The 16095-nt window shown below is 40.7% G+C and overlaps 3 protein-coding genes across 4 annotated transcripts in view; 1 reads left to right on the top strand and 2 right to left on the bottom strand.

Moving 5' to 3' along the window:
- The window catches only part of ppp6r2b (protein phosphatase 6, regulatory subunit 2b), a 36396-nt gene extending 35473 nt beyond the window's left edge, over positions 1 to 923 (bottom strand). Inside the window, exon 1 of one of the 2 annotated variants that reach the window (XM_017715228.2) lies at positions 639 to 923. The gene's annotated coding sequence lies outside the window, so the exon portion shown is untranslated. The remainder of the gene's footprint in view (positions 1 to 638) is intronic. The other variant, XM_037540217.1, reaches the window with a different exon arrangement.
- A 1448-nt stretch (positions 924 to 2371) lies between these two features.
- Positions 2372 to 8128, top strand: dnaja2b (DnaJ heat shock protein family (Hsp40) member A2b). The gene is made up of 9 exons (XM_017715933.2): positions 2372 to 2503; positions 3742 to 3801; positions 3912 to 4141; positions 4552 to 4632; positions 4972 to 5105; positions 5787 to 5983; positions 6120 to 6264; positions 6575 to 6702; positions 7435 to 8128. Exons 1-9 carry the CDS (start codon positions 2426 to 2428, stop codon positions 7621 to 7623), a joined length of 1242 nt encoding a protein of 413 aa, XP_017571422.1. The 5' UTR covers positions 2372 to 2425; the 3' UTR covers positions 7624 to 8128.
- On the bottom strand, positions 7851 to 14237 carry LOC108438286. Its single transcript, XM_017716049.2, has 6 exons — positions 13970 to 14237; positions 13292 to 13549; positions 10878 to 11165; positions 10120 to 10224; positions 9875 to 9966; positions 7851 to 8580 (listed from the first exon to the last, which is right to left on the bottom strand). The coding sequence occupies exons 1-6, from the start codon at positions 14165 to 14167 to the stop codon at positions 8508 to 8510; spliced, it is 1014 nt and encodes a 337-aa protein (XP_017571538.2). The 5' UTR covers positions 14168 to 14237; the 3' UTR covers positions 7851 to 8507.
- Between the last annotated feature and the right edge of the window lie 1858 nt (positions 14238 to 16095).

The following is a 16095-nucleotide window of genomic DNA, read 5'->3' as shown; positions in this document are numbered from 1 at the left end:
TTGCCCACCACTCTCTGCCAAACATTCACCAGTATTTTCCCCCTACAATCCCACTTAGCAAAAGAATTGCCTCAGCACCTGACTGACCATCTCCGGTCGAGAAGGGGCAGCGGCCTCTGTCTCTCTCCTGTTCAATGTCCGCCGTCAAGGAAAGAAGAGCAGCTCCAAATACTTCACGTGGAGGGATCAACCGGGAACGGTTAACGTTAACAGTTTAGCTGCGACGCTAACTCCCGCTCTTTAAAATGAATCCCAGCGCATCAGTGAATACTCATTAGCTAAAGCCCTTTACCACCACGGGCTAAACTGCAGCTTTCAGCCCGATTGCAAACTACTGGTTGGTGGATAATTATCTCGGCTAGCTAACCACATGGCCCAAAAACGCCTTGTGACTTAAATTTACAATAGGTAGGTTAGTCAGCTACCGTTAACGTTAGCATACTTCGCCTCCTTTGGAGATAAACAACTATCGTTAACATTAACGTTAGCACCTAAACCTAAACCTCAGCTCGCTCCTCCAACGTCAAGCATTAAGGTTACACGAGGGGCCGTAGCTGGTTTATCTGATCAGTTTGTTTGCCTAATAATGAGAGCAAACACAGGTCCTTAACTGAACATATGTGCTACAGCGGACTCACCTCAGCTCTCAGAGCAAAGCTGCTGCCCACGGTTAGCTCCAGCTACAGGCTCGGTCACAGCCTGCGGCCGTTAAAAATCAGGCTGCGCGGTGACTGACTGCGCCCCGCTGCAGCACCACCAAGTCCCCACCCGGCGTCCTCACCTGAAAACGCCTCCTCCGGGTCCGGAGCCGCTCAGATCTGTAGGTCGTAAGCAGAAAAATATTTTGACATGTTTTGGAGTTAAAATGGCGGTTCTAGTAACGGGAGCGCGCAGAGCGCGTAGGGCGAGCACCCGGTGCGCTCCAGTTTGATTTATTGGAGATTTATTGATTGTTTATTTATTTATTTAGAAGATAAAAAACGGACCATCCCACTGAACACCTCGTGTGGACTCAGTCTAATGGAAGCATTCATACAATCCAAATATGTTTTAGCTGTTTTAATTCCGAGGTTTATGTATATTATGGATTATTATCCTCTACGTCAAAGATCTTTAATAAAATGACTACTAATAAATCTTAAATTAAATTAGGACAGTTATTATAGTTCTACAGGATAATGCACACATGATGTTCATCATAAGGTGACACTACATGAGTATTGCACGTGAGTGAAATATTATGGGTTAAAAATCTTATAAATTGAAGTCTTATAAATCTGGTTTTCACACATGCCAGCAGTGCTTTACGATAGAAGTATATAAAGGTGTAAGATCATTAATAGCAAGGCGCGCACGAGGTTCCGCAATAAAGAGAGCCTCATAAACTCTTCAGTTTATGGAAAAGGGGAATTCCACCAAATCTCCAAAATTTCTGCACAATAAAAAGGTTAATCTGCAAATCATGTCGTGCAGACTGGTTTAATATGAAATGCTCCACTCTAGATAAACTTACCAAGTTTTTTCACAGAAGGGGTGAGGAGCCAGACCAGTGTTTAAAGCCCCTGAAAGCTACCTCACAGAAAGTTATTATACAGTTATTATACATGTAAGGTTTAAAAACATGTACATTGATTTATCATAGTTTTGCAATAAACGTTTTGCCCGTTACATAAAAAACATAATTTCATAACGATAGTTCCATGGCTGAGCTACAGGGATCATCACACCCAGGCAAAATTACACACAAAGATTAACCAGTGTTTAACCATTATTAACATTCACATTATTAACATTCATTTGAAAGGAAATCTCAGCGCACCCTGTCAGTTCAAACTACTGTGAAATACGTTGAGTACAATGATTGATTCATACAGAAAAATTGGTGGATATACCTCTTAAAAATGAAATTAAAATCAAGACGGTCCCAAAATCAGCGTCAATCTGAACTTCAGGAAGGACTTGGTTATTGAAATTAATTATGAAATTTGGTCAGTGTTTCCCATTTTAGGTCAAGACAACAAAGAGAAGAGCAGACACAAAAAATCAGTTCCTCAGCTGATGGACTGTGAAGTTACAGTGAAGTAAGCGTCTCTGTGGTTGAACTTGTGTAGTTCTACTCCGATTGTTTCTTTTTTTCTTTTCTTTTTTATTTCACAAAAATAACAAAAGAACATTCTTTATTTTACCGAAGTAACAATAACTTTACTGAAGGCTTTAGGTTGGTCTACTCGGCTAAGACGCAGCTCAAGGACACGCTTGTGTGCTAAGCTGAGCTGCGGCGGAGTGACGCATTGCGTATGACGTCTCCAGCCGGCTCCTCTCTCTCTCTCTCTCTCTCTCTCTCTCTCTCTCTCTCTCTCCCACCCTCATTTAACAGAAACTCGGCCCTCCGCTCTAGCGCTCCTTCCTCTGCTGCTCCGGTGCCATGGCGAACGTCGCGGATACTAAATTATATGACATCCTCGGCGTGTCTCCTTCGGCCACGGAGAATGAGCTCAAGAAGGTACGCTCAGTTTTCAGACCCGTTTAAAGCGAGTCGGTCCGTGATTTTTTCCCGAGATGTTGTTAGCTAGCGAGCTAACTAAACCTAGCTAGCGTGTTACCTGGAACGCTAACTAGCTGTTTGGTTGCTAAGCTTCTAACCGTAGACTCATGTGGCCTTTACAATCGGGAAGACATTTTCCCGTGTAGTAAGACTCGTTATTTAGCACCTCCTTTTGTTTTAATAAAGGTAGTTATTATTTAAAGATGTCTTTTAAAAGCCTTCACATGAGACCAGTCCTGACAAAAGATGCTCCTGAGACCGGCTAGCGCGGAGAGCATCACAGAGAAAGAGGACACTGAAAGCTGGCTGTAGCTAGCAGCTAGCTGTGGTTGTGAATTGGGACAAATGTCCATCGGTTAGCCTGCCAATGTAGCAGGCCTGCTCGCTGGACGGGCTTAAAGCTGATTAAATCATTTTTTTAAAGTTAGGGTGTGACTGTACGCTGGTGACTGTCATCCATGCTGATATAACGCGTTGTTCACCTTTCAGATTTGTGGTGACAAAAACAAGCCATTGTCTTTGAATTTGTGTAAACAAAGCTCCTTTACAACCTAAAGAAATAATTTGCTTTGTTTATTTTAAGGTCTTAGACTGGAGGTCGCGTTATCGCTAGTTAGTTAAACAAAAACTGTTATGATTTGTACGATTATACGACTGTGATGTATGGCTCAATTAAAGGGAAAATAATCGTTTCATTGTTATAAAGTATGGTTTATTATTGCATTACCCAGCATAATCTCACTGCTTTGTACTTGTGCTTAAGTTACTACTATTATCACAAATCCATCTGAGCTGAGACGCTGATGTAATACATGAATTATTACTTATTTCTAAATTAGTTTTACATTTTTTCAGGAAACCTGCTGTTATCCGAGGTGTTCTTATAAAGATTCATTTTATAGTGTTGTGTAATTTATGAATTTGTATAGATAATTACATACACTTTTTTCCATTATTTTTTCTTAGACAAAGTAAAAGTGGGCCACAGCAGCATCTCTGTTTGGCTTGTGCCCGTTTTCCAATATAGAAAAAGCAAAATACTGTGAAATATTTATTTTTGCCTCTCCCAATGTAAGACCAGGTTTAAACCAATCTGACCTACTTGCTGCTTTGAGTTTAGGCTGAAAAGAATTGACTATCTGTTCTACTATCTGTATCTACCTCCAAATGTTATAATTATTTCAATTTAATTACAGGCTTATCGAAAGTTGGCAAAAGAATACCACCCTGATAAGAATCCCAATGCAGGAGACAAGGTAAAAGATTCGTCTTCAAGTGAAACTTTTATAAGTGGAAAACAAAAAGAATTTTACTTGATCAAATTAATTGAACTTGAATTGATACAATTTGTGTATGTATGTATCAGTTTAAGGAAATCAGTTTTGCATATGAAGTGCTAACTAATCCAGAGAAGAAGGAGTTGTATGATCGCTATGGAGAGCAGGGCTTGCGTGAGGGTGGCGGTGGTGGAGCTGGGATGGAGGACATCTTCTCACATATCTTTGGTGGAGGTCTGTTTGGCTTCATGGGCGGTCAGAGCAGCAGAAGCCGAAATGGGGGCCGGCGGAGGGGAGAAGATATGGTGCATCCACTGAAGTGAGTCACTGGATGTTGAAGTAAAAAGTTTGTCTTGGCTTTGCCTTATGCTAAAAATATATATTTAAAGTTGTTGCTGGTTTTCATCAAGTGTATTGTGAAAATGTGAAAATTTTTAGTAACTACTATCTGATAACCCAGATTTCTTAGGTGCTCCTGTTGTAACTTCCAAAGTAATTGTTTAGATGGACAAGTATTGGCAACATGAACTTTATGAGGTTCTGTTTTTGGCTTTACAGAACACATGTAAAATATATTTAATATATGTCTTAAAAAGGTCTTAAGGGAACAGATTGGACATTTAATCTCTGGAATGGTGGATGGTGTAGTTGACATTGAGCCTAAAGATGTCAGGAGACCTCAGAGAGGTAAAGCATAAATTAACTTGTTTGTTTGTTTATTTCTGACAGGGTGACCTTAGAAGATCTTTACAATGGGAAAACTACCAAACTACAGCTAAGCAAGAATGTCCTCTGTAGTGCATGCAATGGGTGAGTGATGTTTCTGTTTTCTGTCTACTACCACAACACTGGCTGGATTTAAAATGGCTTCCTACTCCCTAAGTCAGTGTTTGAGCCCTTCTTGGTCCTAGAGTAAGCTTGTCATGCTTGTTTTAGTGTTTTCAGTGCATGAGTAACATGATTTCATGTGATTCATGAGTTGCAGTAGTTGTGTTCGAGTGGGGAAATACTAGACTTGGGGCTTCAAAACCAGAATCAAGAACCAATGAGTGTTTTACATTAGGCCTGAGCTAATTGCTTGTATATCCGATAATAAATTGTCTCAACACCATATATGGATGGAATGCCTGAATTTTCTTTCTTTCTCAGTCAGGGCGGTAAGACTGGGGCTGTGCAGAAGTGTACCACATGCAGAGGGAGGGGCATGCGGATCATGATTAGACAGCTGGCTCCTGGCATGGTCCAACAAATGCAGACAGTGTGTAGTGACTGCAATGGAGAAGGTGAGAGTCTCTTTGAGTGTCATGGAGAAGTAGGTTTAGGCAATTTGGCAAAATTATGATATCAAAGCACCCAAAGTAAAGGGCCCCATCCTACTTTTTTCTATTGTATTTTTTCTCCCTGAAGTCAGCTTTTGATATCTGTATGGTATTAGGTACCAAAACATCATGGTTCATTTTTCCATTTTTTGAGACTGGACTTTTAAGACTGGAATATGTAAATAGTCTTCGTTCTGATTTGCTGCAGTCCATGTTGAAACATTCCTTTATAACTGTAGCATGAAAGGGTGGGGCAAAACTGTTGTATGCTGAATAGATGGATATGCCAATTTTGTTGTTTTTGTGACATCACAAAAACGGTAAATTCACAACAATTCAGAGTCTTTTTGGTTTATATGGACTGAGGAGTAAATAGCATGTTTTGAAACGTTTTGTTCGTAAGTCTTAACTATGGCATGTCATTGTTGCAGCAGCAACTGTTGCATTAACTAATCCAAAACTTGGATCAGTCATGTCATAAAAATGTTTGCTTACAGGAACTTAGGTTCAGTATTATTGTATCACAGAGCTGACAGCCATAATATTATGCAAGATCCATAACTGCCGCCTTTGTATCTTTGCTGTCTTCTAAATATTATGATTGGTTGGGCTGTTTAAGGAACTTGTGCTTTAATCTTTGTGCAGGAGAAGTGATCAGTGAGAGGGACCGCTGCAAACAATGTGAAGGCCGCAAGGTGTGTAAGGAGCTGAAAGTTTTGGAGGTTCATGTGGATAAGGGCATGAAACATGGCCAGAAGATCACATTTAGTGGAGAAGCAGACCAGTCACCTAACACTGAGCCTGGAGATATTATACTAGTTCTGCAGGAAAAAGAACATGAGGTAACATTTCTCATACACTTACATAATTAACCCCTTATGGGTATGTGATATCTGCGCATACTCCAGTTAGATTGCAGTACAGCAAATTAAACAGAGGATACGTAATGATGGAAGAACTTTTTCTCTTGCTGTGTAGGAGTTCCGCCGCGATGGTAATGATCTGCACATGTGCCAGACTATCGGCCTGGTGGAGGCCCTCTGCGGTTTCCAGCTCACTCTCACACACCTTGACGGCAGACATCTCCTCATTAAGTACCCTGCTGGCAAAGTCATAGAGCCAGGTGTGTAAGATGTACTTTCTTGTCCTGTTAAAGTGCTGCTTCTTTGAAAGCTAGGCTCTTCTTATCTGAAAAGGATGGCCGTGGACCTTCACGACAACTAAGCAGAGCACATGACAGAATAGGGTTCAGGCTTTTCCAAAGGCTCCAAGTGTTTTGGATGAGCCTTTACTCTCCAGAATTGTTTGCTTTGTCATGTCATTGTGGAATGATTTACTATAATGCAAATTTGTTACTGATAAACAGGGACAGAAATTTATTATTAAATGGTGGAAAAAGCAGGAATTTAACAATGCTATGAATGTTGTTTTAGGTTCTATTAGAGTTGTCCGTGGTGAGGGAATGCCCCAGTACAGAAACCCGTTCGAGAAAGGAGATCTGTATATCAAGTTTGATGTGCGCTTTCCTGATAATGGCTGGATCAGCACAGAGAAACTAACGGTAACCATTTCATTAATGCAAGTGCAAATAAACTCTTGTGCAACAATAGCTATGACATATTTTACGTTCACAAACTACCCCAGACATCATGTGAGTTACATATGCATTTAAGCTTACCAGACAAAAATCAGTTCCATGCATTATTTTTCCTCTAGTGTCCCCTGGCATTCATAACAGTGTCGATCCCGTCAAGTGAGGATTACATTAGTCTCTTAAAATAGTTCCTGCCCATTTAGCCAAGTTTGTGTGTGTTCATGCATCACCTGCTGTTCCACACTGAGAATTGGGATTAAAATCTAGTGATCTTGGGATTAAATCTTTGCTATTCAGGCAAGGTGTCCCAGGGTTCCATCATGTCTGTTGTACCAATCACATACAGACATCTGACAGATATAGTATGAGAATGTCATAGATTTGTTCTGCTTGAGCTTGAAGCACAAAGATAGTGGAAGAGCAGTCTAAAATAGATAGGAACTATCTCAAGAGGCTGTTGTAATCCTAACAGGATTGGCACTGTCTTTAAGGCAATTAGATGCTTAACTACATGTTAGAGAAGACATGATGCTTAAAAAAAAAGTCATAGGTACATACGCATATATCTGTTAATGGAGATATATACAACATATCACAGCAGTAATTTTTTCCCAGTATTTTCTTCCTTCTGTAAAATCACTGTTTTGTAGAACAAGGTTTCACAACGACATGATGACAGAACTGTGTTTGTTTGTGTAGGAGTTGGAAGATCTGTTACCATCACGTGCAGAGGTTCCTGTAATCTCAGCTGATACAGAAGAAGTTGACCTGAAGGAGTTTGATATAAGTCAAGGGTCGTCTGGAGGTCACCGGCGTGAGGCCTATAATGACAGCTCAGATGAGGAAGGTGGTCCACATGGGCCGGGGGTGCAGTGCGCTCACCAGTAAAGTCCTACAAACCTTCATAGTGTTTCTCCTGGGGAAAACTCTTGATTGCGTTTCAGTTGAACAAACTCTTTAACCCCCAAATCATTGATCGCACAGTGTAGTGAACACAACCCATTCACATCCGCTAAAACTGGACGTTATACTAGAAATAAAATGTTGCAGGCAGCACACATGCACTAATTTTAAATTGATGACAGAAAGAAGAGAATAGAGCAAAAAAGAGGATCTTTTTATTTCATTACAAGTTACATTGTCATTGTAGACTTTTACATACTGTATACTTGCTCACTTGAATATTTAAACTTGAAATGGGGGGAGAACTGACTTTGTGTATAGGGTTTAAGTTATGATTGCCATACATACACAAAACACGCACAGACATGTACACACGCACACATACAGATTTGTGAAGAAGAGACTGCATTGTGTCGGAATGGAGTTGAGGCAGTGATGTTAGCGCTGTGGAAGTGTCTTGAAGTTCAATAAAATGTTCAAATGTGTCTAATACATGCTTGTTAGTCATTCGCCATATAAATCAAATGTTGATGTTATTCGTATGTGTGACTTTAGAATTTAGCTGGAGGGCAAACGATTCCACTTTGATTTTTTAATGACATTTCTATAGATGTAACAGTACCACTAGCGTTTACATTAGAATATTTTGATTATCAGACAGTCTGGTATTGTGCACTGCAAAAAGTCAATAGCCAGCAGCGCTGATGCTACCATTACAACTAAGGGGCCTATAGAGAGCATCAGATGGTGAATATCTTACTGCATGGAGTCACTAGTGAACTTTACCCAGAAGCATACTAACAAAATACTAGAATTAATAGAAAGGTGTGCTACAGTCACCTTACATGTGCATGTAAGCATGTTCTGTGTTAAAGCACATCCTCTGCATTAGTCATCTGTTGAGCTGTGGGTGCAAGCAGTTCCTTAAATCCAGCAGTGTTCCTGCAGACAGAGAGATTTTCATTTATGTTAATGCATTTAGCACATGTTTTTATCCAGATGCTAAAATATGTTCCACCCACAGATACAGTACTGTACAAAACCTGGGGAGTTAGGCAGCCAAATCATTTAAAATAGCTTATCTTGGCAGTAAAACTATGTAACATGATGCATCCAAAGTAACATAAATACAGCAAAAGTTAAAATTCTTTTTAAAAACATTTTAAAATCTTGGTTGGAAGAATACAGATTTGGTTCTTTTACTCCTCTCTAGCCATTCTATGGATTTGTTACATTTCATCAGGAGCGTACCTCATTTAATTTAATGAAAGATTCGTTATTTAAAGCAGATGCTGGATGGTAACTCAAAATACTGAGCATCCTCAAGGAGAGCTTTGGAAATAATTGAGCGAACGCAGACAGAAAAGTCAATGAATTGTTTGCATGTTTATTCATATTTATTTTATAAGCACGAATAAGTTTTTGGGTAGGCATTTGAAAAATGGGTAGGTGAACTAGATACAGTACAATGTTGTCCTGCAATGTCATAAAATCAAGCTATTTCTTATTCCTGGTAGTAGTGCAGTTGTCACCCTGCCTATTCCAAAGCTTCCACCCTATGGTGATATAAAAGACTTGACGGCTAGTCTGTCAGTATACAAATAAAAATACAGGATTCACATAAACCCAACCAGCACTGTAACACCCTTCACTATAAAGCATGCGTCCACTCTCCACAGGCATAAATTCTGCCCAATGAAGGCATATTTAAGTTAAAATCTGACACCTGAGATGAACAAAGATGACGACTAACAATGCTGCAAACAAAGCATCTTAGACTAAAGCTCAGTCAGGCCCAATGATGACATAAGTGATTTAAAATCAGACAGAGAAGTTGTATAAAGACAAGGAAAAACACCACAGAAATCCTAGAAACCTGAACCTAATTCTGTCCTAAGCTAAAGCATCTTAAATCTTATGAAAAATGTTTATGGGCCATTTATGTCGTACGTTTGATCACTCAATGCATTGAAACAGATGTTTGCTTTAATATTCTAACACAGCCCATGTCAGCTTTTGTAATTAAAGAGCATCAGAAGGGCTGAATTCACAGTCCACTCAAGACAACAATATATTCTGTGAAGAAAAGACTTTTGGCTTTGAATGGCTAGAAAACAACTAACTCAACTATATCTGGGACAAGACCCCACTTTTACACATATTTAAGTCTTTTATAAATATTACATGTCCAGCTATATAACCAGCTGTAGGATTCATCTGAAGTGCTGTGCATTACCTTTCTCTCCTCGACTGCAGGATATAAGACCGTTCTCTCCGCAGTTGCTGCAGCTTCTCTCTGACCAAAGTCTTCTGATGCTGCTCATCTTCCTAAAATGCACATACTTCCATTATTGTTTTACCAGGTTATGTGTAAATGTGTTCAAATTACAATGCTTTGTGAACATGTGTTTATGTGATGAATTATTATGTGTACCTAAACCTAATCATCCTGTATAATGTGAATGTGTATAAGTAGGGTACCTGCTGTATAGTGCTGGTCAGGTGTCTGAAAGTGTCTTCCTGTGTCAGACCTAGCAGGTCTTCGTCTGACTTTCTGTTCTGGATGATTGACAGCCGCTCTTGAACCTGTGTGCAACCAAAGGTGTGAATTAACAGTAGCCATCAACACGGATAAAGAGCTTTATGTATTATTTACTTATATACAGAGTACTGCATATTAACAGCTTAGCATAGTTTATATTCTGAATACAGTCCTGGTCAGTGTAGCCGCCTCTGTGACCAACAAGTATTTATCTACTCATCTAGGTCAATCAAATACATAGACACAGCTTTTCAAATTGTTTATAAATGAGCATGACTTCTTTGTCATAAGTAAGTTAGACATTTTAAGTTAGACAAACCAGGTTTTAAAAAAACTTGCAGTGGTAACATTTGGACAGTGCACAGTAAGTGGAGGCAATGTTGACAAACATCAGCAGCACTGCTCTGTCTGATCCACTTTTACCAGCACAACACACACGTAACACAACACCATCACATCAGTTACTGCAATGCTAAGAATGATCCGCCATCCAAGATATACCTACTCTGTGGTGGTCCTGTGGGGGTTCTAAACACAATATGTTTATCAAAAACATTCTTCATACTATAAATGGTCAGGAATGTCTGAGAACCTATAAAATGAACACAATTTTTTACAGGATAAGATGGTATGATTATTTTGACAAGCAATGTGTGTGTGTGTGTGTGTGCGCGTGTGTTTTTGAGGGTGCTCTCACTCTGAGGAGTTGTCTGTCTCTGTCTCTCTGCCAGCGTCTCTCCGCTGTCCTTTGGATGTGGACGAGGCTGCGCATGGTGGCCTCGCGCTGCAGCTGCTGCTCCTCACACACGTCCACATGCTCCTTTTTACCCCCACACACCAGCTCACTGTCCTGATCCTCACACGCTGACTCTATTCCTACTGCCTCAGAGGGTTGAGCAGCAGCGTGTGAGTCCTCAAGATCCAGTTCTGAAACTGTTGGATGTGCGGTGTGTCCATCTGCTACACGGCCCTCACGCTCAGCGTCCTTTTTAAAACAAAAGAGTAAGAAGTGAACTCACTCTCCACAGGGACGGTTTCACAATGAAAGTAGAGTTAAAAAACAATACAATAATTTACATATTATAAACTGGACACACAAAAAAGTGTTTTTACATGTTTTATTCTACATTTATTCATGTTTTATTAGTATTTTCTCATTGTAATACACTCACTGGACACTTTCATTTAAGCCTGGAATGAAAAAGAATACACTGTTCAAAAAAATAAAGGGAACACTCAAGTAACACATCCTAGATCTGAATGAATGAAATATTCTCATTGAATACTTTGTTCTGTACAAAGTTGAATGTGCTGACAACAAAATCACACAAAAATCATCAATGGAAATCAAATTTATTCACCAATGGAGGCCTGGATTTGGAGTCACACACAAAATTAAAGTGGAAAAACACACGACAGGCTGATCCAACTTTGATGTGATGTCCTTAAAACAAGTCAAAATGAGGCTCAGTATTGTGTGTGGCCTCCATGTGCCTGTATGACCTCCCTACAACGCCTGGGCATGCTCCTGATGAGGTGGCGGATGGTCTCCTGAGGGATCTCCTCCCAGACCTGAACTAAAGCATCCACCAACTCCTGGACAGTCTGTGGTGCAACGTGGCGTTGGTGGATGGAGCGAGACATGATGTCCCAGATGTGCTCAATCAGATTCAGGTCTGGGGAACGGGCGGGCCAGTCCATAGCTTCAATGCCTTCATCTTGCAGGAACTGCTGACACACTCCAGCCACATGAGGTCTAGCATTGTCCTGCATTAGGAGGAACCCAGGGCCAACCACACCAGCATATGGTCTCACAAGGGGTCTGAGGATCTCATCTCGGTCCCTAATGGCAGTCAGGCTACCTCTGGCGAGCACATGGAGGGCTGTGCAGCCCTCCAAAGAAATGCTACCCCACATCATTATTGACCCACAGCCAAACCGGTCATGCTGAAGGATGTTGCAGGCAGCAGATCGCTCTCCATGGTGTCTCCAGATTCTGTCACATCTGTCACATGTGCTCAGTGTGAACCTGCTTTCGTCTGTGAAGAGCACAGGGCTCCAGTGGCAAATTTGCCAATCCTGGTGTTCTCTGGCAAATGCCAAGCGTCCTGCACGGTGTTGAGCTGTGAGGACAACCCCCATCTGTGGATGTCGGGCCCTCATACCATCCTCATGGAGTCGTTTCTAATCATTTGTGCAGATACATGCACAATTGTGGCCTGCTGGAGGTAAGTGGCCGTTGCCTGGCAGTGCTCCTCCTGTTCCTCCTTGCACAAAGGTGGAGGTAGCGGTCCTGCTGCTGGGTTGTTGCCCTCCTACGGCCTCCTCCACGTCTCCTGGTGTACTGGCCTGTCTCCTGGTAACGGCTCCAGCCTCTGGACACTACGCTGACAGACAAAGCAAACCTTCTTGCCCCAGCTCGCATTGATGTGCCATCCTGGATGAGCTGCACTACCTGAGCCATTTGTGTGAGTTGTAGAGTCTGTCTCATGCTACCACGAGTGTGAAAGCACCACCAACATTCAAAAGTGACCAAAACATCAGCCAGAATGCATAGGTACTGAGAAGTGGTCTGTGGTCCCCACCTGCAGAACCACTCCCTTATTGAGTGTGTCTTGCTAATTGCCAATAATTTCCACCTATTGTCTATTCCATTTGCACAACAGCATGTGAAATTGATTCTCAGTCAGTGTTGCTTCCTAAGTGGACAGTTTGATTTCAGAGAGGTTTCATTTACATGGAGTTATATTTTGTTGTTTAAGTGTTCCCATTATTTTTTTGAGCAGTGTATATATATATATATATATATATATATATTTATATATATATATATGTGTGTGTGTGTGTGTATGTAATATATATATAGACATATGAATTTCCATTCAACCTATCCAGGGTGTATCCTGCCTTTCCCCCGAAGACTGCTGGGATAGGCTCCAGCAACCCCCCCCCCCCCCCCCCCCCCGCGACCCTGACCGAGAAGACGGCTTAGAAAATGGATGGATGGATGGAGTTTCCTTTCACATCGACAATTGTCTTTGTACACTTCTCAAACCTATGATGGCGCAAGAGGGAGGAAGGTAAGGGAGAGAAAGAAGTAGAAATTCTAACCATACTGGAGGTGGAGTCGTCCTGTAGAGCCTGCACGAATGTGTGCTCCTCCACGGTCTGTGTGTGCTCAGGATGTTCAGTGTTTGCTTGTTCTTGCAGCTGAAATGAAGTGGACCCACTCTCCTCAGGGTATGTGTGCCTTCGCTCTTCATCATGGGTCATTATGGGGTCTCCATGGACCTGTTGTGTGCTGATTTGAGCATGTAAATCTGTAGATATTACTACCGGCTCTTCTACTGCTGGAGCTGCGCTCATTTCCTGTAGACACAGAAAGAAAGTACTTGACAAAAACACAGGACTCACCAACTTATATACTTAGGAATAATTATAATATGCTTTTAATTTACTGTTAATTGCTAGTGGGAATAGGAAATTTGCCATATTTTAGCATTATTGTAATTAATTACAATAGTATATTACAACATATTGTGTCAACATGCTTCTCTGAGCATATTATGGATATCATGTGTGTGTAGAACACCAAACAATTGCAGCAAATCTGTCACATTACTTAACAGATGCCCATGTTGACTAGCATTGCACTGAGTGGTGGGTGAGAGAGGCACTTTTGGACTCCTGGCTATGGGTGGCTGTGGTATCACTGGAGATGAATTTGTTGCTGTGTTTATTCATATGTTATGTTCGCACGTGTGTGTGTGTGTGTGTGTGTGTGTGTACCTGGTCTTTGTCTGTAGCATCAGCTGGTTTGCTCCAGGCCAGCGTGATCAGTGAGCCCTGTTTCTCCAAGGAAATCTCCACCTCCCTCGCCTCTGTTCCTTCACTCATCTCCTTTCCCTCCTCTCTCCTCTCACCTGCTCCCTCTCTCCCCTCCTCTTTTTCCTCCTCTCTACTCTTTGCTACTCCATCTATGCCCATGTCTGGTCCCTCCTTCCCTTCATTTTCTCTTCCCTCCCTCCTCTCCTCTTCTCCTCCTCCCTCCCTCCTGTCTGTATTGCCTTCATCTCTCTGGTTTCTGATACCCAGAATCTCTAGGTATGGAGCATCTTCAGGAACGAGGACAACACCACAGCCTACAAACATGGGAGAAATATCAGAAAAGCTGTCCCTTTTAACTACAGGCCTACTATTGAGTCATGATTTAATTCATAACATATAGTAACTACTATGAAAGTAACATGTCATCACAAGATTGAGCAATAGATTTGTAGTCAGTGAACTGTGTGTGGTAGAGCATTCTGTAGGTTTGCAGAACTGAGATTTACCACTGCAGTGTTCTTGTGTCTCACTCTCTGATGGATCACTCTGTCTCTGCTCAGTGCTCTCACCATCCTACCAGCACAGAAAACACACAATCACTTAACCATCCTTTCACATGCTCAGACAATTTACAGAATGTTTTTTTTGCTCGTTATCACTTCTTTATGTTTTTTTATATGACAGCTGGAGATTTTACTCATTGTTGTGTTGATCTGGGTGTACATGATTATTTGATTTCTACACACACTGCAATCAGTAACAAAGGCTTAATACAAGTAAAACATGTAAACTTAATATCAAGTAAAACATGCTCTCTGTATTTTCTATTACCCTACTATTTATGGGTTCATGCAGGCTTATGTTGATAAAACAAGCTTTTATATTAATCACTGTATTGCAGAAACCTCAGTAAGCTTTAAAACGCATGGTTGCAATTTTGCAACATTTTTGTAATTTTCAAAATATGGATAAGCAGAGGTGTGGACTTGAGTCATATAACTTGGACTAAACTCAATTACTTGAGACTCAAATCAACAAAATCAAAAAAGGCTTGCAACTTGACTTTCAATTGAACACCAATGACTCAGACTTCAACTCGGACTTGAGCCTCAGAAAAGACTCGAGAACAGAAGTGGAAGAAACATAAAGAGGCAACTTCAGCTTCATACATTCACCATTATTTTGCCTTCTTTTCCTTAAACTTTGTTCAGCTTGGTCATTTTGGTTTCTGTCGGAACTAAGTAGCTGTTTTTAGGATGGAGCTAGTTTTTATTTTAATCCCATGCACACAATGTTCCCAAAAATCATCAAAAATCATTATCTTAAAATACAAGTTGTTATTAAGTTTAATTGTATTTTGAAAATTATTTGTATGTGTAGTTGCACTAGTCTGTTTATACCTTTTTGTCTGTCCATACCATTATACCATTATGATGTACCATGGATTGTGTATTTTATTTGGAAGTGTGAAAAAAAGATAAAAAATTAATATACATTAAAAGAGGCATCATTTTGGTATGCAGTGCTGAAACAGCCTTTAATTAGAAGAAGAATACATACTGAACTGTTTAGGACTTAGGACTTGAACCAAGACTCGACTGTCTTTTCTTGAGGCTTGACTTGAGACTTACTTGTTACATGCAACCTAGTGACTTTAAACACCTTAAACTCCTAGCTTGTTCCATACTAAAGGTTATTGTTCAGTACCTACATGGACTGAAATACTATAATTTATAATATGTCAGTTATAAATGGTTATAGAAGTGTGTAATAGTAGTTTGGACCCACCAGCAAATCCTACTCATTTAAAGTATAAAGAAAGTGCATGAGCAAAATTAGAGTTTGGGTTTCTGAGGGCTAAACATTTAGAAAAATCATTTGGGTTGGTCGAAGGTGACTCACCGTTAAAGTGATAGTATCTCTGGAGGCTTGTGGCTGTAGAAGATCATGTAGGTTGTGCAGTTTTGGGGAATGAAGCTCACTCTCATATTTGTGCAGCAAGGCTGTAATACCACTGGATTCCTGGAGGTGATAAACTCACATAGTCACATCCGTTTATAATTAATTCTTTTCTGCAAAATTGCAAC

The sequence above is a fragment of the Pygocentrus nattereri genome, chromosome 7, assembly GCF_015220715.1.
Source record: "Pygocentrus nattereri isolate fPygNat1 chromosome 7, fPygNat1.pri, whole genome shotgun sequence".
Classification (NCBI taxonomy): Eukaryota; Metazoa; Chordata; class Actinopteri; order Characiformes; family Serrasalmidae; genus Pygocentrus; species Pygocentrus nattereri.
Note: the sequence above shows the minus strand (reverse complement) of the source record. Positions and strands in the feature narration are given on the sequence as shown.

Bases quoted from the DNA above. Each gene is read 5' to 3' on its own strand.
- dnaja2b (XM_017715933.2), top strand. From the start codon at position 2,426: ATGGCGAACGTCGCGGATACTAAATTATATGACATCCTCGGCGTGTCT. The intron at 4,633-4,971 runs GTGAGTGATGTT...TTTCTTTCTCAG, and splicing joins CTCTGTAGTGCATGCAATGG to TCAGGGCGGTAAGACTGGGG. The intron at 6,265-6,574 runs GTGTGTAAGATG...ATGTTGTTTTAG, and splicing joins TGGCAAAGTCATAGAGCCAG to GTTCTATTAGAGTTGTCCGT.
- LOC108438286 (XM_017716049.2), bottom strand. From the start codon at position 14,167: ATGGGCATAGATGGAGTAGCAAAGAGTAGAGAGGAGGAAAAAGAGGAG. The intron at 13,550-13,969 runs GTACACACACAC...CTGTGTCTACAG, and splicing joins ATGCTACAGACAAAGACCAG to GAAATGAGCGCAGCTCCAGC. The intron at 8,581-9,874 runs GTAATGCACAGC...CTCTGTCTGCAG, and splicing joins CTGCAGTCGAGGAGAGAAAG to GAACACTGCTGGATTTAAGG.